Source organism: Ailuropoda melanoleuca, chromosome 4 (assembly GCF_002007445.2).
Source record: "Ailuropoda melanoleuca isolate Jingjing chromosome 4, ASM200744v2, whole genome shotgun sequence".
NCBI lineage: Eukaryota > Metazoa > Chordata > Mammalia > Carnivora > Ursidae > Ailuropoda > Ailuropoda melanoleuca.
Window position 1 is genome coordinate 143,611,697 of NC_048221.1, and position 23,637 is coordinate 143,635,333.

Sequence of the window (23,637 nt, forward strand, 5' to 3'; positions counted from 1 at the left end):
GCACTTTACAGCTTACAAATCCTGGGCCCTGGGGTGGTGGCACCGGCCGCTACAGGCCAGTCCTCCTGGGCTGCTGTCCATGCCGGGGTGGAGTCCTCTCCCCTCCAGCCCCCGCCCCCCCCACCCCCCATGCAGAAAGCCCCACTGATTACTGCAAGGGACCACATGTGCTCTGAGCGTCAGGTGAGTGTGGTTTTTGTCAGGGACACTTCTTTAATTAACCCGGATTGACTTCTAATATACAAAAAGAAGGAGGGTGTGGTGCAGGTAGAAGAGACGAGAATTTGGGGTGGGCTTCGGCACCTAGTCACTCCTGTGCCCACTGGGGTCCATCCACGGCATTGCAGGCATACAGGGATGCTGGCTGGCTGCCCATGAGCCGGAAAGAGGGAAAGCCTGTGCATAGGCAGGAGCTCAGCAATCTTTGAACCGCTCAGAACTTGGAAGATAAAGAGGAGTTTGCTTTTCAAATGCTCTCGACTGACTCTGGACTGACCCTCCCCGGGGGCTTTTATTCACCAGTGAGGCCCAAGGAAATACTGCGGGGGTCAAAGGTGACTTAGAGTAGCAGTGGGAAAGCTCGTCTTCTTCAATAAGGACTGAAGATGAAGGGGTAAGAGAAGTGCTCATGGAAACGGGGGCAGCCTTCTGTGGATGCTGAGTGTGCCGCGCTCACTGCCCCATTTCCCCGGGACATCCCTAACCCCTGCAGCTCGGCTTTTTCTGATTTTGATGCATTTTTGTTGTTTTTCCAAGTCAGGCTCAGGGTTTAAATTTGTATTTCTTTTTTTATTTTTACATAGCATCGTAACATGAGCCTTTTCCTATGTCATTAGAGATTTTTATTTTAATGTTTGTGTCTGGCTTCTAACCTGTGGTCATCTTGTAATTGATGCAGCTCTACTCTGACAATAGGACATGACTTAGTTTTTTGGAAATTTTCGTGTCATAAATAACGTGTGATAAGTATCTTTGCAGATAGCTTTTTATGACTTTGATTCTTTCATTGGTGTATGTTGTCATAAGGAGAAGCATAGAGTTGAAGAATAGGAAAATGTGATTTTAAGTTTCTTTCCAGCAGAAGGAATCTCTGTACTTTCCCACCAGCAGAATAGAAGGATGTCCTTGTTATCCCATTGCAGAGATAGGGAATACACTTGTTTCTAAAATACTTCTTCTTATTGGAGAAAGAATTTTATCATTTGTAAAAAGTTTTTTTTTAAAGACTGTGATTTTCAACAATGTTTTTTCCATAAAATTCTGGAAGATGGCAAGGTTAGCAATGTAAGCCACAGCCTCCTCTTCCCAGAGAATGAGCTCCTTTAATGTTTGGGCGAGCTGCCCCCCAGAGCCCTCCCACCCTCCCTCCCGGAGCCCAGGAGGTGGTTTTTCCACTGCTGAACAAAAGCAGAGGGGCTGATGCTTGGTGCCAGGCAAAAAAGGGTACACACTTTCTCCTCTCTGTCATGGTCACCTGGCTCACCCCTCCCTGCCACCTGCCCGGCCTTGAATTCCAAGCATGGGGAGCAGAGCAGGAACAGGTGGCCAGACACCAAAGCCTTAAGAAGCACATGAGAAGGTGGGAAGTCCTTGCCCGCCACCTCCACCATGCCCGCCCTCCGCCTTGCCCGCCCTCCACCTTGCCCACCACCTCCACCTTGCCCACCACCTCCACCTTGCCCACCACCTCCACCTTGCCCGCCCTCCACCTTGCCCACCCTCCACCTTGCCCGTGGGAGTGGCCACAGCCATACCTGTCATCAGCCTGGGGTTGTTTGCAGCCTTTCCTCTGAGTCCTGTGCCTGCCACCCTGGAAACAGCCCCATGCCCCGCTCATCAGCGACAAGGGACCAGGGTCTCCAGGCCCTGTGTCAATGCTGCTGCGTTTGAACTTTGAACTGGCAAGTACACCTAGATGGGCTCCTTTTTTCTCTTGATCTGTCATGTCTCTTCATGATTTAACTTCAGGAGGAGAAGAGAATCTTCTTCTTGTCACCAGCTATAATGCCTTGAAACAGCCCCCTAAACTGTCCCAGCTTCATTTGTCCAGAGAAGGGACAGAGCAGGGCGTGAACCCAGTCCCTCCCTGCCCTGTGTCTCTCTCCACGAGTGGTGCTGCCGGCCGTCTACCCACGAAACACTAGGAGCTTGGGGCAACCCAGCTGAGAGCCACACTGTTATTCCATGCATTTGGACACATTCTGGTCAAACTTACTCCTTCAAACTCGAAAGCTGACCGTCTGCATGTGAAGCAGGTCTGGCACTGCGCCTGCTTCCTGCCAGCCACTGCAGGCTTTGGGACGTCCTCCATGTCTTTGCATAGACAGGGCTCCCACTGATGGGAAGACTGGCTCATTCCTTCTGGAAACGGATGGTGCGTGAGATTTCACTGTTGTTCCCAACCCAGTTGCTGGAGGAAAGCTGTAAGCTGGCAGCGTGCCCAGCATGGCGACTGTCTAGAGAACACACTGAGCGCGACTTAGCATGCCCAGACCTGCCCGTCTCCATGGCCTTGGACCCCAGTCTCCTCAAGAACACGGACCTTGCCTTGGGCACCTGCACCCTGAGTGCTGAGTGTGGGGTGGGCTCTGCAGGCCATCGCCAGAGGACCCCAGGGCTCAGTCTCTGTCCCTGATGCCCTGACGGTTATCTTCAGGGTTAATTCCTTAATGCCGGCTCTTTTTTAATCCTTAAAACTGTATCACAATACAGACTAGATATAGTTAATTTAGATTAATTTAGATTTTTAAACTATGAAAGTGTAGCTTTTTCCCCTGAAACAAGAAGCCATGTAGAGTACTCTGAGAGCATTTTCATAGATTACTTTTTTCCATCACTAGAGTTCCAGGTTTAAACATCATACAAAATGTCTTTAGGTTTGAAAAGGACCAGAATTCAGGCAGGCAACAGGCCTAGAGGCCCCCCCACCCCCATCCTGCCATCCTGCACCTCAGGGCCTTTGCAGGCTCAGCAGAGGAGGCTTTTCATGGCTCCGTGCTGCCAACGAGAACCCAGCCTGAGTGCGTGGGTGGAGCAGGCCAGGTGGTGGTGCCGAGAACTTTCTGGGGCAGATGCCATTGGAGGCACAGCCCTGCCCTGGACACCGGAGACACACAAGCTAAGAAATGCGGCGGACGGACAGACAGCACGACACAGTGACTGTCCTCCCGGAAGCAGGGCGACCCCGCAGGAGTGAGCACGTGGAGGGGCTGGATCTGCAGCCCGACATGGAGACCCCGCCAGTTGCTCATTTTGGAAATCCCAGTGCTTGTAGGGAGCTGCCTGGAGGCCGGCCCCGCGGGAGGCTGGGAAGACGCTCTGCTGTGCAAAGCACAGAGTGCTTGCGGGCACATACCGCCACCGTCTAGCAGATGTCTCCAACCTGGAGGCCGCTGTGACGTGAGGCCCCGACAAAGAGGGCAGCAGCGCAGGGGCGTGTCAGCGGGGCCGTGGGCGGGGGATGGTGGGACAACCCTGCAGACGAGAGTGCCCTTGGGGACCCCTGGCTTTACACACGACCGCAGCTGTGCGCTGATGCCGAGCGGGAGACAAGGCTTCTCGTGGCCATACCATTTTAAAGCTCTTCCGTGAAACGATGCACGTTGACCTTAATCTAAGAAGTGGGTTGGACACGGAATTCCAGATTTGACATTTCGGAAAATGTAAGTTAGGAGACTTTATTTTTTTGTCCCAGCTTTGGCTCCAACTACCAGGGGGATCTGGAACAATTCACTCCATTTCCCTGTAGATGCGAGACAGGGATGGACACCAGACTTCCGGCTCAGTCCACGTCCTGTGTCACCCCTGCCTGCGGACACCGCACTTCCTACAGGCATCTGTCACACCGAGCCTCTAAGGAGTGGATTCCTCGCTGCGGGCGAACACAGCACTTGCTTCCGTGCTCCCTCCCGTGACTGCAGCTCCTGCCCGTGTGCACGATCTCCTTCCCACACGGACTGCCCTCAGCCCCCAAAGTGGACAGACCCTCTCTTTCACTGCCTCACTGTGCGGTCCCTCGCGGCGCTGGCTCGTGGTGGCCGCCCAGTAAACCCCCGCCCGAAGGCCAGGCGACCTGTGAGATGAAGGGCTCTGAATGGGAAAATGATTAAAAAATAGAGCCATCTGTGAACAGATGGGGTTCGGGTTAGTTCTGCCTCAGTTTCCCATCCACGGTAAGATACTGCGCCTTTTCCTTCTGGTTGCCATCCCGATATCTGTGGCCTCCGCACTGTGTGTCAGGAGCCGCTGTGCATGGAGGATCACGTCCTGGGGAGGAAGCGTTTCTCCCCAGCAGACCAGCAGCCTCTCTGCACAAACGCACAGATGACACCATGTCCCAAGCACCCTGAAGGGGTTATGTCGGGGACGGTGGGACAGAGAAGGAATGAGGCCACATCCCATTGGGCTGGTCAGTCCTCACAAGGGGTAGCCTCCCACTGGCCAGCGAGGGGGCCTGCGGGGCACTCGGGTGGAGGGACACGGGTTAGGCCTGGAATATGGGGGAGCTGTCATCCATTCGGCCAGTCGGCCAGTTGGCAAAGCCAGCCATTAAGCCCCTGCAATGAGACTTCTAAGTGCTGAGGTGGCCACGGTGACAGATGGGTCCCTGGCTGCCAGGACCACTGGGTTCTTCCCGTGCCTGAGTGCAGACTAGGACCGCAGGAGTCACCGAGGCCACGGACAGGGCCGTGCGGGTGGGAGTCTGCCTGCAAGGGGACTGATGGGGCCAGTGGGCGGGAGCCCAGGAAGACAGAAAAGCAAGCCCCCTGTCAGGACTGCGGCAGCCCCCATGTCAGGGCCTGGGTGCGTGAGGACAGCCAGGGAGGATGAGGCTGTGGAAGGTCCTCCCGTGTGCAGACAGGGGCAGGTGGAAATCTGAGCGTCAGGATGGGGAGCAGGGCACAAGCAGACCTCGTGTCCCATGGCCGGCAAGCAAGGGGGCGGGGAGGGAGGGGCAGGCCCCGAGGCCCTGTGGCTGGCCAATCACAGCATGAGACGGTGGGAGGGCCTGTGTGGCGCAGAAGGGCAGCAGAAGCCTGAGGCAGGGGCCGGAGGGGAGAGAGGAAGAGAGGCTGCAGGTGTCTGCAAGGAGAGTGGGGTGCGAGCCGGAGAGCAGGGTCCAGGGCAGCCTCGGGGCAGCGGCTCTTAGATGGGCAGCCCAGGACCAACTTGGGGGAGACACAAGAGTTGGCCCCGTGTCCGCACCTCTCTTGGCGTACCCACTTTCATCTCAAACCGCCTCCGATGCACCTGCAGCCCGGTGTCCCCTCCACCTCCGTGTGCGAGAAGGTTCTCTCGAGCTCCTGTAACTGGAGACCCAGGAGCTCAGCGAGAAGTTTCCCTCGAGCTCCTGTAACCGGAGAGGCGGGAGCGCAGGCAGTCGCAGGCCTCGCTCAGGCCCCGGGGACAGGAATCCATGAGCTGGCCGCCAGCTCCGTCCTCTTCACCCGCGCCTGGTCCTTCTCCTGGTGCCTTTGTTTGCAGTTTGACATAAACCTGGTGGCATTCCCGTTCTTCCACTCCGGGGTGGTGCACAGAACCCAGACGCAGCCCAAGAAGTCGAGACATTGATGAGGGTCCCTCCTGAGTAAGCGAAAGCCGAGGTGCCATGGCAGCCACAGGGCTCTCCAGCCTCCGACGCCACAGAGAGCATGCCCTGGGGACACGCAGCCACTCACAGGCAGACCTGTGGTTTCAGGCTTAGCAAATCTGATCTGTGGTCAGATACATGAGGTCAACTGCCTTCTTTTGTGGTGGATCTTTCCAATTTCTAACACTGAATAGTTTCTGTGGCACTCGGGCATTTTCCAGAAGCCAAGTAAGGGCGCGTATCCAGGTGAACCGGCTCCTGCCCCGCCCGAGGCCCCTCTGCTCTCCCACATGCAGCAGGTCCGCTGGCCTCACGGCCAGCTGAACCTGACCCTGGGTCACCCTGCCAGCTAACACCCCGCAAACCCCACGGAGCTTCCAGCAAGAGAATTCCCGCCAGTCGCACAGCACAGAGCACACTGGCCTGTCTGTTGGTGGCTTACATTTTCTTGTCATGTTGCCACGGGAGGACTAGAAATAGCAAAGCCCACATTGTTCTCAGCCCTACAATGAGAAACCATTTCTGTACAAGAGCCCTTCTAGGAGAATCAGAATTACTCCTGGTGGCCAGTCTCCACCTGAAGGCTGACCTCGCTGGAGTTGGGATGCCGAGGGTCGTGGACGCTGAGTGCTTGTGTGGGGGGCACACTTCTTCAGTGAGCCCTGGGCCTTTCCTCCACGGGGACTGTCCCGCTCCTGAGATGGAGCAGTGGGCATCCAGCCCCCCCTTGTCTCTCCAGATCCAGCCTTCAGATGGCAAAGCTCTTGACCCCAGGAGGCCGGGAAGTGGGCAGGAGCAGGGTCATCTGAGGTCAGGCTTCTCCCAAGGGGCTGCGGCTGGTCCTGGGCCACAGCATGCTGCAGGTGGCCCCAGGAAGCCCACGGGCATGTTATTTGGAAGCAGTGCCTCTGAATGGCCTGTAGGATCTGGCCTTTTCATTTTGAGTTTTGGTTATTAGTTTGTTTGTTTTCCTGGCAATGAGATGATATGACACTATGGAATTTTCTTGCCATCTCTCCAACACTGAGGAATGAACATTCCCCACGCAGACCCACGGTGTACACACTGGCCCTTCCCCGTTTCTGTTTAGTGCCTGGTAGTCTAAATTTTTGAGACTGTTATTTCAATAAAGCACGTGAGGAGCCCATTGCAGTAGGAGCTGTTCCAGGAAGTACCATAGGATCCCAGAAGGAAGGGGCCTGAGCCATCGGGCAGGTCTGCTGAGCCTTCCATCCCCGTCTCCTTAGGAACAAGGACGCCCCCGTACAGCTGCCTCAGTGCATCCAGGGGCCCCTGAGACACCTGGTCTGTGGTCCCTCATTCCAGACAAGGCCTTTGAAGGTGCCGAGGGCTGGAGTAGTGCTGTCATTCTGCAGAGGAGAAACCCGCGGCCCCTAGTTGTAGAGCAACCCCCACAAGGACCTACAATATGTGAAGAAGCTTCCAGACCAGCCCTCTGGTCCCATAGCAGTGTTCATTTTCCCAGCAAACCTCTGAGAACCTTGGCATTTATACAACTAAGTTTTATCTTTCTACTCACGGGGCGGAGAGGTAGGTAGTTCGGGGAAAAAACTGGTAGAAAAACATTCTTGTCTACTTAGTATTATTAAATGTGAGAGAGACTTGAGAGCCACGTGGCAGCTTCGTGTGTGTGAGCCAGTACCACGTCGGAGTCCCGTGACAGCGCCCAGCTGGGGCCCGTGTGCGCCGGCTCCCTCCTCTCCGGGCCCCCTGCAGGTTTTCCGCACGATGTGAAGGAAGAGCCACTGTGTTTCGTAAAAGAAAAAGGAAGTTCTACAACTCAGCTGTTACGCTAACGCAGTGATCACAGCAGGTCGGGCTGGCTGCGTCTGAAGGCACCTCCGGAAGCATGTCCCCCTTCCCCGGGCAAAGCGCTGGGGTCCCCGAGGAAGACTGAGTACCTTGTTAGCACTGGATGGGGGGCCTGTGGGGAGGGTTAGAGCCATTCCACCAAAACATCTCGTCTCCGACTGCCAATGAGCCAAGCGCCCATTAACACAAACTAAAGTAGATAAACCACACGGAAGACCCCCCGCGTGGCAGGTGTGGCCTGGAACAGCCCTTCCCCTTGTCGCCTAAAGACCTGAGCCACTTCCAAGCAATGCAGAGAGAGGTGAGGACCTATCGCGAGGAGGTTAGTCAGAGAGCTGGCGCACACACGCGCACACACACTGGGACCTCACAGCCAACCAAGACTCCCAGGGGTGTCACGCCTAACTAAAGCAGTGTCATTGCACCCCCAACCCCCAAGCACACCTGCCATGTCCCTTCTGACTCGGAATCCTAAAAGGCCACAGCCACCATTGCAGCCACACCAGGGGCCCTCCCACCCCCCAAGGACACCTGCCTATTCACAAAGACAAATGAGCTCTAGAGAGATGGGAAGAGATGTCACATTCAGAGATCTGGGAGAGATCCTGATGGAGGGAGCACAGCAGATGTTCCAAACTTGTCCTCAAAGCACCTTTCCCGTGAGCTGTCACTCCAGCTCATTTGAAACAAACAGGGCCGTGTCTGCACATGGCTGAGTCGTGAGCGGGGCCGCGAGCACGATGAAGACGTCTGTTATGTGCTTCCTCAGTACCAGTGTTTCTAATGGATATTGAAAAGTAAATAACAAATAAACATAGCCGATCCAGCTGAGATATTTCCACACACGGGGTGGGAAGCCCCAAAGGCAGATGGATTTGTTTATAAGGATACGCTTCGACAAAAAACATGTGACACAACGGCTTATAAGTAACCACTGCCACAGAAATTAAAGTCAGGGCTACGTTGTGAGGAAGACATTTTTAATCCTCTTTATAATGACCAGATTTTAAGGCTCATTATTTGTAGCCTGATGCCCATTAAACTGTGGAGCAGCTTGGAAAATCTATGTGGAGTAAGAGCTTATATATTTTGCTTGCAATAGCTTATTAGAAAATGCGTATTTAGGAAGCTTTACAATTTCTATCAAAGGCATATTTTGCCTGGAGTGTGTGTGTATGTGTGTGTGCACAAAATGTTGTTTATCTATCATATATATGAGCTACGGATGTTCAAATGCATCACTTCCATCCCCAAATTAAGCCTGTAAACATCTCAATCCATCTATACCAGAATTTTAAATACTCCACAATGGAATAATTTCCTACCAACCGTGTAAAGACAGAGCACCACGTCCTAGAGCACCTGACGGGGAATAATCTGCATGTGTTTGAAGAAGAGTAGGAACTCTAGCTTTTTGTTTTGTGTATTTTCTTGTATATTTGCCCCCAGCACAAACACCTAAGTCGCTTGCTTCTCGGTTATTCCTGCTCGTCTGAATCACTGCGGTTCAGGGGCACGTGCTGGCGTAGGCTGGGCAGCTGGGACAGCATTGCCCCAGTGTGAGGTGTTGTCAGGATGCTAGGTGTTCCTGCAGCTTGAAGAGTTACCACGCCATCAGTACCTGTCGTACGGGGTGGGACCAAGTGGAGCGATCCCTCGCTATCAATGCTGTCACAGTTGCTGCCTCAAAAGCATTCAGTTTCTTCGTCTGGACTAAATGCAGACCAAGTGGTCTCTATTGCTCGTGTTAAATGTGACCCGATGCCCTTCAGAGCAAGAGTGTTGGTGTCAACTTGTAAATGTTCAGAAAGATGAAGTTGTCAACAACGTAGCCCACAGCGGTGTTTGCTAGGGCGGTTCTCTCCCGGGGCTCGCTCCTCTAGCTAATACGGACAGGAGGAGTGAGCCGCTGTGCATGCAGGACCGCAGGGTATGGACAAGTGCTTTTCTGGCTGGTGTTCATTTTGACGTTTACTGTGCCTGACAGAGAGGTGCTTGCTCAGCAGATAGGAGGTCAGGTCCGATGCTAACCGATGTGGTTAAGCCTGTGTGCATCGCTTAATCTCTCTGGCCTCAGTTTCTTCATTTTCTAGCGAAAAGATGGAGTCAGTGATTTCCAAGGCTCCTACCTCCTCCGGACTTCAGTGCTTCAAGAGGGTTTCATAGTCTCACGGGCACAGGCTTACAAGGGACTGGCTGCTTCAGGAAACCTTGTCAACCACTTACGATTGTTAGCTAAAATAGAAAGAGTCTCTGTGTTTTTATATAGCAATTTAATTTTCTAATCTTACTGCCAAGAGGTAGTTTGATTCTTAGGATAATTTTATCCTAACGTTCTCAACATTCTAGTCTTGTAAATGGTGAAGAGAGTAAATGTTGTTTTGTGCGGGAAGAGGAGACAGCACACATTTCACTGAAAGCCACGTGCTGGTAGAATCAAGTCTAAAGGCTGGTGGGTCTATGCCAAAAGTGTCAATAGTATCGATCGGTAGAACAGATGTATCGAAGACCCACTCCATCACTGGCACAGTGGGGTTTAGGATAATGAGCTCTAAGGCACAGCCCCTAAGCCAAGGAGAAAACGGTTGAATTGAGATGATAAAAGAAACACTGTGTCCCCCTCACACGCCCTTCCTCCGTGATCGCCGGGAGGATGTGCCGCACCCACACGGGAGGCCGCGGAGGATGCGGAGCTCGGGTCCAGAGAGTGGCGGATCCAGCGGGGCGCCGAGGGGGCAGCACTCCCGTGAGGGGGCAACACGGTTCCCAGATGGACGGATGTCTAGGGGACAGACCAAAAGTCAAGGTCGCAGTAAGGTGGTTTACGAAGTTGGTGCCAAGTACCCAGTGGTACAGAGTTCTTAAAGGTAGTGGATCCTGAATTCTGGGCTGGTCAGGAGTGACTTTATGGAGAAGGTGGAACTTGAGATCGATTGTCAAGGGTCAGCAAGGGAGAACAGTCGTGGGTGGGCTGGGGGTTGTAGGAGGAGAGGTGGGGGGAACGGGTAGCCACAAGGGCTCCGGGGCATGCCGTTGGGTCTAAAACCCTATAGGAAGGACAGAGCCACACTTTTCAAGTTCTTTAAAATGAAGTAGACAATGTCCAAGTTCCAGAAAGAGTTGAACACACTTACTAGCTCGTGCTGCCTTGAATACGCCCCAAAATGATGGCCAAGAGTCTGGTTCTCAAAGGCGAAGAGACCCTGGGAAAAATAATGGGGAATAGGGGGCAGCAGCAGAATTCTGGAAGCAGCAAGGCCGAGAGTCGATGACTGTCTGATCCAACAGACGCCCTGCCCCCCCAACAATAGCGGCATCATGGCACCCCAGAGAAACCTGAACTCTGGAACCCTCTAAAGCTCGAGAATTGGTGGCACAAGGCACTTCTGACGCTGGAGCTGACAGCCGGGAAACTGGCTTTACGTGTGCGTAGGGGCAGACCCCCCAACCTACCACTCCAGACCCTGAGGGATGAAGCAAACCTCTCTCACCCTAGAGATGCAGTACACTGAATGAAGCGTTCTCTGGAGAGGATGAAGCACAGGGTTTGTCCCTGGGCCCCTGGAGGTTGAGGGCAGACAGAAGGGCTGGGTGGGTGTAGGAATAGAGGGTACATTTCTCAATCTCATAAAAGCCATCTATGAAAAGCCTACTGCAAGCATTATTCTCAATGGGGAAAAGCTGGAAGCCTTTCCCTTAAGATCAGGAACACGACAAGGATGCCCACTCTCGCCACTATTATTCAACATAGTACTAGAAGTCCTTGCAACAGCAATCAGAAGACAAAAAGGGATCAAAGGTATCCAAATCGGCAAAGAAGAAGTCAAACTGTCTCTCTTTGCAGATGACATGATACTCTATATGGAAAACCCAAAGGAATCCACTCCCAAACTATTAGAAGTTATAGAACAATTCAGTAAGGTGGCAGGATACAAAATCAATGCCCAGAAATCAGTTGCATTTCTATACACGAATAACGAGACTGAAGAAAGAGAAATTAGGGAATCCATCCCATTTACAATAACACCAAAAACCATGCGTTACCTTGGAATTAACTTAACCAGAGACGTAAAGGACCTATATGCTAGAAACTATAGATCACTTTTGAAAGATATTGAGGAAGACATAAAAAGATGGAAAAATATTCCATGCTCATGGATTGGAAGAATTAACATAGTTAAAATGTCCATACTACCCAGAGCAATCTACACTTTCAATGCTATCCCGATCAAAATACCGAGGACATTTTTCAAAGAACTGGAACAAATAGTCCTTAAATTTGTATGGAACCAGAAAAGGCCCCGAATCTCCAAGGAACTGTTGAAAAGGAAAAACAAAGCTGGGGGCATCACAATGCCGGATTTCGAGCTGTACTACAAAGCTGTGATCACAAAGACAGCATGGTACTGGCACAAAAACAGACACATCGACCAATGGAACAGAATAGAGAACCCAGAAATGGACCCTCGGCTCTTTGGGCAACTAATCTTTGATAAAGCAGGAAAAAACATCCGGTGGAAAAAAGACAGTCTCTTCAATAAATGGTGCTGGGAAAATTGGACAGCTACATGCAAAAGAATGAAACTTGACCACTCTCTCACACCATACACAAAAATAAACTCCAAATGGATGAAAGACCTCAATGTGAGACAGGAATCCATCAAAATTCTAGAGGAGAACATAGGCAACAACTTCTATGACATCGGCCAGAGCAACCTTTTTCACGACACATCTCCAAAGGCAAGAGAAATAAAAGATAAAATGAACTTATGGGACTTTATCAGGATAAAGAGCTTCTGCACAGCCAAGGAAACAGTCAAAAAAACTAAGAGACAGCCCACGGAATGGGAGAATATATTTGCAAAGGACACCACAGATAAAGGACTGGTATCCAAGATCTACAAAGAACTTCTCAAACTCAATACACGAGAAACAAATAAACAAATCATAAAATGGGCAGAAGATATGAACAGACACTTTTCCAATGAAGACATACAAATGGCTAACAGACACATGAAAAAATGTTCAAAATCATTAGCCATCAGGGAAATTCAAATCAAAACCACACTGAGATACCACCTTACGCCAGTTAGAATGGCAAAGATAGACAAGGCAAGAAACAACAATTGTTGGAGAGGATGTGGAGAAAGGGGATCCCTCCTACATTGTTGGTGGGAATGCAAGTTGGTACAGCCACTCTGGAAAACAGTGTGGAGGTCCCTTAAAAAGTTAAAAATTGAACTACCCTATGACCCAGCCATTGCACTACTGGGTGTTTACCCCAAAGATACAGACGTAGTAAAGAGAAGGGCCATATGCACCCCAATGTTCATAGCTGCATTGTCCACAATAGCCAAATCATGGAAGGAGCCGAGATGCCCTTCAACAGATGACTGGATTAAGAAGCTGTGGTCCATATATACAATGGAATATTACTCAGCTATCAGAAAGAACGAATTCTCAACATTTGCTGCAACATGGACGGCACTGGAGGAGATAATGCTAAGTGAAATAAGTCAAGCAGAGAAAGACAATTATCATATGATTTCTCTCATCTATGGAACATAAGAACTAGGAGGATCGGTAGGGGAAGAAAGGGATAAAGAAAAGGGGGGTAATCAGAGGGGGGAATGAAACATGAGAGACTATGGACTGTGAGAGGCAAACTGAGGACTTCAGAGGGGAGGGGGTGGGGGAATGGGATAGACTAAAAAAAAAATAAAAAAAAAAAAAAAAAAAGAAGGGCTGGGTGGGCATCTGTGCCCTGAATGCTCAGACCCCAAGCATCTCCACACTAGATTCCAGTCGTGGTGTGTGCTGGGGAGAAGCCGGGGAGAAACCAGCACTTTTCTGCTGGGCAACTGACGGAGCAGCCTGGTCAACCCTCACCTGATGCCTACAGTAACCACGGTCCTGCACTGCTCTCGGGGGGCATCCGCAGATGAGACATGGGGAAAAGCGTCTAAACAAAACAACAGGAAAAGCAACCCGGAGAAAGCAGAGAGTATGTAAAAATAAGAAAATCCTCCCCCCAAAATGTAATATTCTCAAAAAAATAGGAAGATAGTTACTTAAAAAACAATTAGGACCGCAAAGAAATTTAGAAAAATGAAAAATAGCAAGAAATAAAAACTCAAGAGAAGGCTTGAAGGTAAAGTCAAAGCAATCTCACAGAGGACAAAACTCTGGGGCAAAACAGAGAAATTAAGACCATCTAAGAGGCAGTTCTGGAAACACAGCATCCAGATACTAGAAATCTGGGACCAGAGAAAACGGAGAGGACAAAATAGCGCCAGAAGCAAATACAGAATTTCCCTGAGACGGCTGCAAATCAGCCCAACACAGCCGGCCGAGCACAGCACAAGAAGTGAACGTGTGCCCCAGCCAGTGGGACTGGCAAGGACCCTCAGAAACCGCCCCCCCCCCCCGTGTCACACAAAGCATCGACACTCATGATAGTACTGCACTTTGTGACCGTCACCAGGAACTGGGCACGTGCCCAGCAAGTGCAGGGCCAGTTAGAATTTTGTCCCCAGCAGATGGCCATGAGGGGCAGGGCAGCGCAGGGACACCCTCACACACACAAAGTCTCCACCATGTCCCCCTCACACGCCCTTCCTCCGCGATTGCCGGGAGGATGTGCCGCACCCACACGGGAGGCCATGGAGGATGCGCAGCTCGGGTCCAGAGAGTGGCGGATCCAGCGGGGCGCCAAGGGGGCAGCATTCCTGTGAGGGGGCGACACGGTTCCCAGATGGACGGATGTCTAGGGGACAGACACTGAGAGCAGGGAGGCCCGGGGGGATCCTCATGGGCTGGAGTTTACGCAGAGCTCAACGTCCCCACGGGGACTTTGGGACTCGAGGACGAGACACACAGACTGAAATGCATCGAGGCACACGTATCGCGAGTCTGTGTGTGTGTAGCCCAAACGCTGCTCACAGCCCTCTCCGCGTGTGTGATGGCGTCAGCCCTCTTTCGTCTGTGTAGACGTGGCCCGTCCTTTCCTCGGGGGCAGCCACATTGCTGTCTGTCTGTGTGTCTGTCTCCAGCCCCACCCCAGCCGTGGTGCTCCGTCCTTCTCATCAGGCAACTGCCCGCTCCTGTCCCGGGGGTGAGGGACAGAGTCTGCACTGCTCAGTGAAGAGCCACCCAGCCTCATTCAGTCAGAGGACTTCAGTTTTTGCTTGCATAGGCTAGACGTCGGAGAACGGCTGTGTTAGTGTTTTCCCGGACCCTTGCAGGAGCCCTGCACGTAGGGCACTTCGTACTTGTCTTTAGACTCAAAAAGGCAAGACGAGGGGACAAGGGAGTGTCCGGTACTCTGTTCTGTGTCACCCAGCCGTGTGGCCTTCAGCAAGGCCCTCGAGATCTCCGACCCTTTTAAAAGAGCGACTCATAACCGTCTCTCTTCCACGGGGTCATCACGAGGGCTTGTGGATCAATACCTGTGGAGACGTTAGAGAAAGTCAGGAAACGGCTCTGTGAGCGGAGGTGTTCTCGCCGAGCCGGGATCAGAGCTCAGGGCTCCTGAATCATGTCCAAGTATTACTTACGTGAATCCAGAATAATTATTCTAACCGCGGCACAGCGGAGGCTCTTTGAGCAGTACAAGGAAGGTGGCGTCCGTGAGAGAAGCAAGGACCCGGAGCGCCTGCGAGTCCGTGGCCGGGTTCTGGCCCATCCGCCTCCCTGCCAGGAAGCACCCACTGCCGGACGGGTCCCGCCTCCCTCCCCGGCGGCTGCAAGGAAGAGTCGGGAGCACGAGCACGCCACCGCATCTGCCTCTCAGTCACTGAGACCTTACCCTCTGTTTATATTAAAATTAGATAAATGAAAGCGTCAAGTAAGAGACCATCAAAAATAATACAGCAACCAGCCTAGGAAGCTTGTAAGACGGGATATTCTAGTCGGAAGTGTTCACTGAGGGCAAGTAGCCAATTTTCTAGAATGACCTGGTAGGAAAGACTCGAGATTGCTTAAATCGAGTTAACACCAAAAGGGTTATAAAAGCTGCCACAACTGAGAGGAATTTTCGGCCTCCAGACAGCACAGGAACGCGCAGGGAACGTGGGAGCTGAGAGAAACTTGCAGCCGATTCGAGGCAACTCTTCCCTTTGCGACTTCCAGTAACTTCAGCGAGGCTGAAGCCCAGGCGCTGCCATCACCGTGAGTGACCGTGTTACCAGGGCTCTGCGGTGTCCGCTGTGTGGAGAAAGTAGAAAACGCGTCTGTTGTAATCTTCAAATGTGGCATATTCTATAAAGGCTTGGAATGGAGGAGTGGATACGGGAGATAAGGAGCCCGTCGATACCCCACAGACGAGGATTTGGCACCCGGGCGCCCTCCCACCTCCGAGGTGTGCGGGGAGCTCTGCTCGGAGACTCCCAGGGATCGCCGGAGGCCTGCGTGCTGGGATCAGCCCGGACCTTCAGGGTGGATTAGCCTGACTTCACTCCAGTTTCACAGAACACACTCCCTTCAGCGACTGGAGGAGAAGACTGATCTTTCTTGAAGTCAGAGTTCTGGAATCTCGAGGGACCTCCCAAAGCTCTGCCCTTCTTTTTTTTTTTTTTTTTTTAGGAGAAATTTTTTCAGCTTCATTGAGATATTGACATATAACATATGTAAGTTTAAGGTGTTCGATTTTGATGATTTCATATATGTATATAGTACAGTTAGCTAACAGTTCTTTTTTATAATAATTTTTATTATATTATGTTAGTCAGCATACAGTGGTGCATCCCTAGTCTTTGATGTAAAGTTCCATGATTCATTCATTACCCATCGCCGGGCTAGCCCATCCCCCACCCCCCTCCTCTCTGAAGCCCTCAGTCTGTTTCCCAGAGTCCATAGTCTCTCATGGTTCATTCCCCCTTCTGCTTACCCCCCCTTTCTTCTTCCCTTCCTTCTACCGATCTTCCTNTCCCAGAGTCCATAGTCTCTCATGGTTCATTCCCCCTTCTGATTACCCCCCCTTTCTTCTTCCCTTCCTTCTACCGATCTTCCCACTTCTTATGTTCCATAAATGAGTGAAACCGTATGATAAAATCTCTGCCCTTCTTATCCCACTCTCCTGTTCTTCCTGCAGTATTCACTGTCCTCTCCATCGGGTGCCCATTCCGCAAATCTCTCTGAGCACCCACTGTATCCAGACCCACCCACTGAATTGGTGCTGGTGATGGAAATCACCACTATGCCAACCACTTGCCACCTGTGGCTACTGGACACTTGAAGTGTGACTAGTGTGACTGAGGAGTTAATTTGTTCAATTTTCTTTAATTTTAATTAAATAGCTGCACATGACTAGCAGCTACTGTACTGGGCACTCCAGCTCTAAAATGTAACACGCAATTGAGCACAGGCTGTTTTCTCAGTCTCATGGAGGAGAGCCCACAATCACACCAGAATGGGGTAAGAGCTTTCATTTGTAATGAATGGAGAAAACTGTGGTTTGTTCATTCCACAAAGATGCCTGGACCACCGGCCATCAGCAAGTCTCCACTGGCCGCCATGGGAACTACTCAGCTGGTGGAGGCTGCCTGTTCTGCTAAGGAGTAGAACTGGGGACGGAAGCAACAACATGAAGCCCACACTCAGTTGAGCTCAGGCACTCCCGTGTGCAGGAGGGGTAAGGGCCAGCCACACAACTGCCACGTCCGTTTAGCTGAAGTTCAGCCTGGTGCCGGCTTCCCAGTTACTCCTAGACTCTACCATGCACTCCAAGTGTTTTCTGTGAAGTGGAGATATTCCAGCATTGTGGGTTTCTATTTCTTCTTAGAAAGACTCATATGTGTCTGCAGGAATGAGTCCGAATGAATCTGAGTGGGACACCATTGGGAAGCACACTCACTTTTCCAGCCTGTGGATTCGGTGGGGGCAGCACCCCCTCTTCGTGGGTGCGTGAATTCTCTGCTCCCAGGTGGCTGGCCATCATCAGCAGACACGGGATGCACAGAATGTGGGTTCCTCCGGACCCACGCTCCTCAAACTCATGCTGCAGGAGTGAGGCTGCACCCTGGAATGTTCCAAACCCCCAGGTCTCACAGGCCAGGAGGCACCTGTGGACTAGAGCAGGTTCTCGATCCACCTGCTGTCTGACGCATGAATGAAATCTCCCTTGCAGGCTTGGATTTTGCTCCCAAATTTAAAGTAGGCACCAGGAGCTGGGGGCCGGTGAGACTGGATCCAGCAGGAGAGGGGCAAACGGAATGTGTTTGCAGTAAGCATTTGATATGATTTACAGTTAATATTAATGGACTTTGAGCATCAAGCCGTGCGAAGGGGCAGAAGGTACTGGATGTTTCAGGTCAGCTTAACTCCAACAGTTGGAAGCTTAATCGAAATGGTTTCCAAAATCAAAAACAGAAGCAGAGTAGACGATAGAATTTATACTTCACTAGGAACAATGAGGAGACCATTTAGGAATTTTAAATGCTTTAAAACTGTAACACAGTCGACGGCCTGGCAACTCTTCCATTACAAAGATAGGTAAACTGAGGCCCACCCAGTGTCCAGGAGCCCATCCAGGTGTTAACAGAGCCCAGCCAGGAATGCAGGGCTCTGGACATGCTGTTCCCTCCACATCACTACTCTGTCTGCCAATGCGCCATGTGCTGACTCCAGGACCCGCTAGGTGAGGCTCATGCTCGGGGGTGACAGGCAGACGCACACCAACTCCTTCCCTCCTCACTCTGCCCTGGTGCTCCACACCCAGGCTTCTCCCACTGTCTGACTCAGAGGTGTTTCTACTCTCCCTCCTTGCCTTTCTCTCCCCCACTCCCCTGCCTTGCTACCAAAAAGGGCTCTAGAGGACAGGGAGCCACGGAGGGCACCAGGAGACGGGGAGAGGGGCTAGAGCAGGAGGGGCCGGGCCGCGGTTTCTTTCCTCACCATGACAGCAAGAGGGGCAGGTGGGCAGACATCCGAAGAGGAGCCGTCCTGATGGCCAGACGCCCCAGCTCAGCAGGCTAGGGCCCCAACCCCCACCTGCAATGTCCTGCAGCTCAGACAGGCCGCCTTCCAGAATCCCAGCGGCCTGTCTCTCCAGAGCAAAGTCCAGTTCTGTGGCCTTCTAATTGCAGCGTCTCCTTTAAGGACAATCTCCACTCTCCTGCTCTGAAATGTGCTCCCTGCCACTTAAGGTCTGAGCAACAAGCGGGCCGTCTGGAGATCTCGGGCAGCTAAGTGTGTGTGGACAGAGGGAAGATAAGAGCAGGAGCCCCAGCCATGCTGGCCTGTGCGTCGGAAGGGGTCTCCCATTGCTCCCGGTGCGGGCGAGCGTTTCGAGTAGCACCACGGAATAGCATAGAACCGGCTGGTTTTACCTCACTTCCTAGCAATCTGGATGAATCTGATGGTCAAAGGGAGGCCCGGAGCTCTGTGAAGGTAACCTTTATGCAGAACAGAGCTCCTCGATGGGCAGGTGCCGGCGGCCTTATGACCTGGACACCGTGGGCTGGGTCTGCGAGAGGAAGTGCACTGATTGCGAAGTCTTCACTTGGATAGACACAGACTGGGCATGTCAGCCGTCTCCTGACCAGGGCCCTCTCGCCAGAAGCCTGGCTGGTGTGGCGCTCAGACTCGACTCAGGTGGTCATTCAGCACAAGGGGGTGGACGGCAAGCCAGGGGGAGCTGCCGTGTGTGTGCGAGGCCACTGACTCAGTCTCCCTGGTCCGTGGAAAGAGTCACATGAAAGACAGCTCAGAACTCTGTCTGTTTAATCTTAGAAATGCTGTACAGACCTATACGCATTCTCCTCAGTGTTCTTCTGGTTATAGTAAGTATTCTTGTTTGGGTTATTACATTTCTGAGGATGCTAAGTTTCAGGAGGCGGTGGTGGCGTCCTAGCAATCACGCAGTGGCCCTCTACAGAAGAAGGGACTGCCCACAGTCACACACCAGGATGGAAACGAAGTCCCTCAACTCTGGGTGCCAATGCCTGCCAGCGTCCTCCAGGGCACCCAGTGAATCATGTTATCTTTACTGCAAGCAACCAGAAGAAATCATTTTCTAAGACGTGAAATCAGTGTCATTTCTGTCCCATCCTGGTCTGAATTGTCTGGGAAGAGTTGATAGTAGTGACAAACAGCACAATAGGAAGTGTCCACAGCTATGAGAAGGGACATGCTGCTGGACCCCGAGCAAGAAGAAAAATCGAGATGGTGATCTAAGAGCGGGCACCACCTTTCACTGGGTCCCCAGTGTGCACTGCACTAACCTTTTCCTTGCATCCCTAAAGCAAGCATGCGAGATGCTGGGTTACAGCAGGGCACCCTGAAGTACAAAGTCGAGTATCTGTCCAACCCCTCACTCTGTGAGACCTGCCACACACAGCTCAAATCCATCATATTGCAAACAGAATGCCTCCTACGTGCACATCCCTGCCCTCCGCCGTGCGTCTAACTCGCTCCTCTTCTTGCTGCTGGGGGTGCCTCAGAGCCCGTCAGGGAGTTAAGTGCCCAGCGGAGGCTCCAAGGACTCTCATCCAACACCAGGTCGTCACAGTGACTGCCTCTCCTACCCTTTCCGTCCACGCCCTTCCCAGGGGTGAGACGCACCGAGTCCCCCAGGCTGGTCTGCCGCTCCTAACCCCAGCTCGCACTGGCCACCGTCCTGCCAGCCACGCCATCACACACTCTAAACCCCTGCGTCTGGTTTTTATGTCTGTTTCTCCACTGATCGTACTCATTCTTATGTTCACATCTTTGCAAAATCTCTGTTTTGCTTGAAATGTGTTTAAATAGCTTTGTGCATCCCCTTCAGAAGTCCCCCAGCCTCATCCTTCTGGGGCACGTCCTAGCTCCCTTGACTCGCTGTCCCTCCCTCTTTTTTCACAGTGTAGCGCCCTGGGCATGCCTTTATCATAGCACTGATCACACGCCATCCGTTCATTCAGCAGCCCTTTCCTGTGTGCCCACGGCATGCCAGGTATTTGGTGCACACATAATCCACACTGATTGCTTCCAACACAGTAGCACTCACCCCTGTCTACACCTGTGTCTCTCCCCTCTGAACCTGGCAGGGAGGGCCTGGGGTCCAGCATCAAGGAGCCTCTGAAAACGTGTCCGTAGACTAGGTAAACATTCCACATTTCAAGTCCAAAAACAAGCTAATCAGGGTTCTACGGACTGTCAGTCAGTCATGGAGATCACACATCTCATTTAGACAAAAGGAACATTTGTCTGTGAGCCTCTGTGCCTCCCCCCTTATTCCTTGGGGTTTATCTGTAGGGTTGCCAGGAAGACAAGAACCATAATTAGCAACGTCACTTTGGAAAATTGTCCTTCCTGGGAGAAAAGGTTTGGGATCCTGCCCTAAGGGTCTTACCCAAGTTGGGCCGATTTCAGCATGATTTAGGGACTCGAACACTGAGTTTGTTTTGTGTAAAGTTGAGATGGGACTGACGATCTTCCTCACATGTTTAAACTGTGCGGCTGTTCTCAGCAGCAGGGCTCACGGTTCGTCTTTGAGTCGTTCGTCATGTTTACAGATGCCATTTTGTCTGCAGAATAGAAAGCTTCCTCACATACGCGTATTTTTATGTTTCACGTAAGTGGGTGTATACTCATATGCTGTGCGTGAACTAAGTCTTCCTGTAAAATGTACAACACACACAATGCACGTTTGGCCAGATGTTTAAGAAAGTGAACTTGTGTCATCACCTGCGTGATTTGGAGGCCGTGCCTCACAGACCATCCTCCTGAATTCCGTGGGACCTCCGTGTTATTATGGGGTGGCCGCAAGGAAGAGCTGGGAAGGGAGACTAGTGTATTGGTGACCAGGGGAATGCGTGTGTGTGCTCGTGTGTGCGTGTGTGTGCACAGGTGCTCAGACCCTCCCCGCCCCTGCATGGATGGCGCTCATGCTAAGCCTTAGCTCGCTTGACCAGGGCTCCTGTTTCTCTAACCTCCAAAGATAGTGACACAGATCTCTCTCTCTCTCTCTCCACAGCGTATATGGCTGCCCCTTGGCTAAAAAAAGAAAAACACAGGATAAGCAGCCCCAAGAGCCTGGCCCCAAGCGGAAACCGTTTGCCGTGAAAGCCGACAGCCCCTCGGCGGATGAGTGCTATGAGAGCGAGGGGTCGGAGGGTGTGGACGAGAAGGAGGAGGACGAGGACGAGGAGTTCTCGGAGGACGAGGACGAGCACAGGGAGGAGGACGAGGAGGACGAGGAGGGGGACCGGGAGGACGAGGAGGAGCTCGAGGAGGAGGAGGACGACGACGAGGAGGATGGGGAGGACGTGGAGGACGAGGAGGAGGACGAGGAGGAGGAGGACGACGACGAGGAGGACGACAATGGTAATCTTTAAAATAGTAGCACGCGTCAGGTGGTGACTGGGGCCAGTGTGTCGACGTGGAGATCCCAGTGTTGCTCTTCAGGACACGTTCCCGATTGCTTGTTCATGAAATAAGTCTGCCTGGTCAAGGCCGAAACGAGTATCCATTCATGTGTCCTTAGCACTGGTTTGAAAGCATTCCTTTCCTTGTCCTGCCAGACAGTAGAGGCTGTCTCAAGGTCAGCTTGCTCCACACTGATGTGCCCCGGTGTTCACCGAGTGCACATTTGACTAGCTTACCTTAGCTGTTTTATCCAGAAACTTAGGGAAGCACACCTGGTCTTTAACCTTACGTGTTCTTGGATGCTCTACCCACGACGTACTGTATCAGCCCAAGTGGTGGGGCGGGGATCCCTCGCTGCTTGCCTTCCCAGGGGCTGGGAGCTCAGCAGGACCCCTGGGGCACCAGGCGGGGCTGTCAGTCTTGTCTGTCGATTGCCGAAGCTGTACTTCTGTCACGGATCAGGGCGCGGTGGAATATTGCCACAATGAGATAGTTCCTTGACCCGTCATCTGCTTCGTGTCCAAGAACCGTGTTTCTGACCTGGGGCGTCCAGCGTTGTGAATGAGGCATACTTGTAAAGTCATGGTGCACAGGATGGTGACCATGCTTTGGGCAATAGAGTTAAGATGGTTTTGCTTTTATATCCAGGTTTCTGTTAGTGTCAGATTCATAAATATGACTTGAAAGATAATCCTTTCCCTAAAAGTCATTTCTTTCTAGAAAAAGGTGGGAGTTTTCTGAAGAATCTAGATTTAGCCTTTATTGGCCTAAAGTTTGCCTCAGAGAAATGCCAAATGTGTTTAAAAGCAAGGGGCGTGAGTGTTTTCTCTTATGCTTCTTCCTTGGGCTCAAACTCTTCAATGCTCTGCATCCTAGGAGAGCTAGAGTCTCAATAGGAAGGACAGGTGCNCACTGGCCACCGTCCTGCCAGCCACGCCATCACACACTCTAAACCCCTGCGTCTGGTTTTTATGTCTGTTTCTCCACTGATCGTACTCATTCTTATGTTCACATCTTTGCAAAATCTGTTTTGCTTGAAATGTGTTTAAATAGCTTTGTGCATCCCCTTCAGAAGTCCCCCAGCCTCATCCTTCTGGGGCACGTCCTAGCTCCCTTGACTCGCTGTCCCTCCCTCTTTTTTCACAGTGTAGCGCCCTGGGCATGCCTTTATCATAGCACTGATCACACGCCATCCGTTCATTCAGCAGCCCTTTCCTGTGTGCCCACGGCATGCCAGGTATTTGGTGCACACATAATCCACACTGATTGCTTCCAACACAGTAGCACTCACCCCTGTCTACACCTGTGTCTCTCCCCTCTGAACCTGGCAGGGAGGGCCTGGGGTCCAGCATCAAGGAGCCTCTGAAAACGTGTCCGTAGACTAGGTAAACATTCCACATTTCAAGTCCAAAAACAAGCTAATCAGGGTTCTACGGACTGTCAGTCAGTCATGGAGATCACACATCTCATTTAGACAAAAGGAACATTTGTCTGTGAGCCTCTGTGCCTCCCCCCTTATTCCTTGGGGTTTATCTGTAGGGTTGCCAGGAAGACAAGAACCATAATTAGCAACGTCACTTTGGAAAATTGTCCTTCCTGGGAGAAAAGGTTTGGGATCCTGCCCTAAGGGTCTTACCCAAGTTGGGCCGATTTCAGCATGATTTAGGGACTCGAACACTGAGTTTGTTTTGTGTAAAGTTGAGATGGGACTGACGATCTTCCTCACATGTTTAAACTGTGCGGCTGTTCTCAGCAGCAGGGCTCACGGTTCGTCTTTGAGTCGTTCGTCATGTTTACAGATGCCATTTTGTCTGCAGAATAGAAAGCTTCCTCACATACGCGTATTTTTATGTTTCACGTAAGTGGGT

At 51.9% G+C, this 23,637-nt stretch overlaps 1 protein-coding gene across 1 annotated transcript in view; it reads left to right on the forward strand.

Annotated features, from left to right (window-relative positions):
* The window catches only part of MYT1L (myelin transcription factor 1 like), a 435,752-nt gene that overhangs the window by 298,381 nt on the left and 113,734 nt on the right, over nt 1-23,637 (forward strand). The window contains exon 9 of the mRNA XM_034659976.1: nt 21,378-21,727. Coding sequence (XP_034515867.1) covers nt 21,378-21,727 — 350 coding nt within the window. The remainder of the gene's footprint in view (nt 1-21,377; nt 21,728-23,637) is intronic.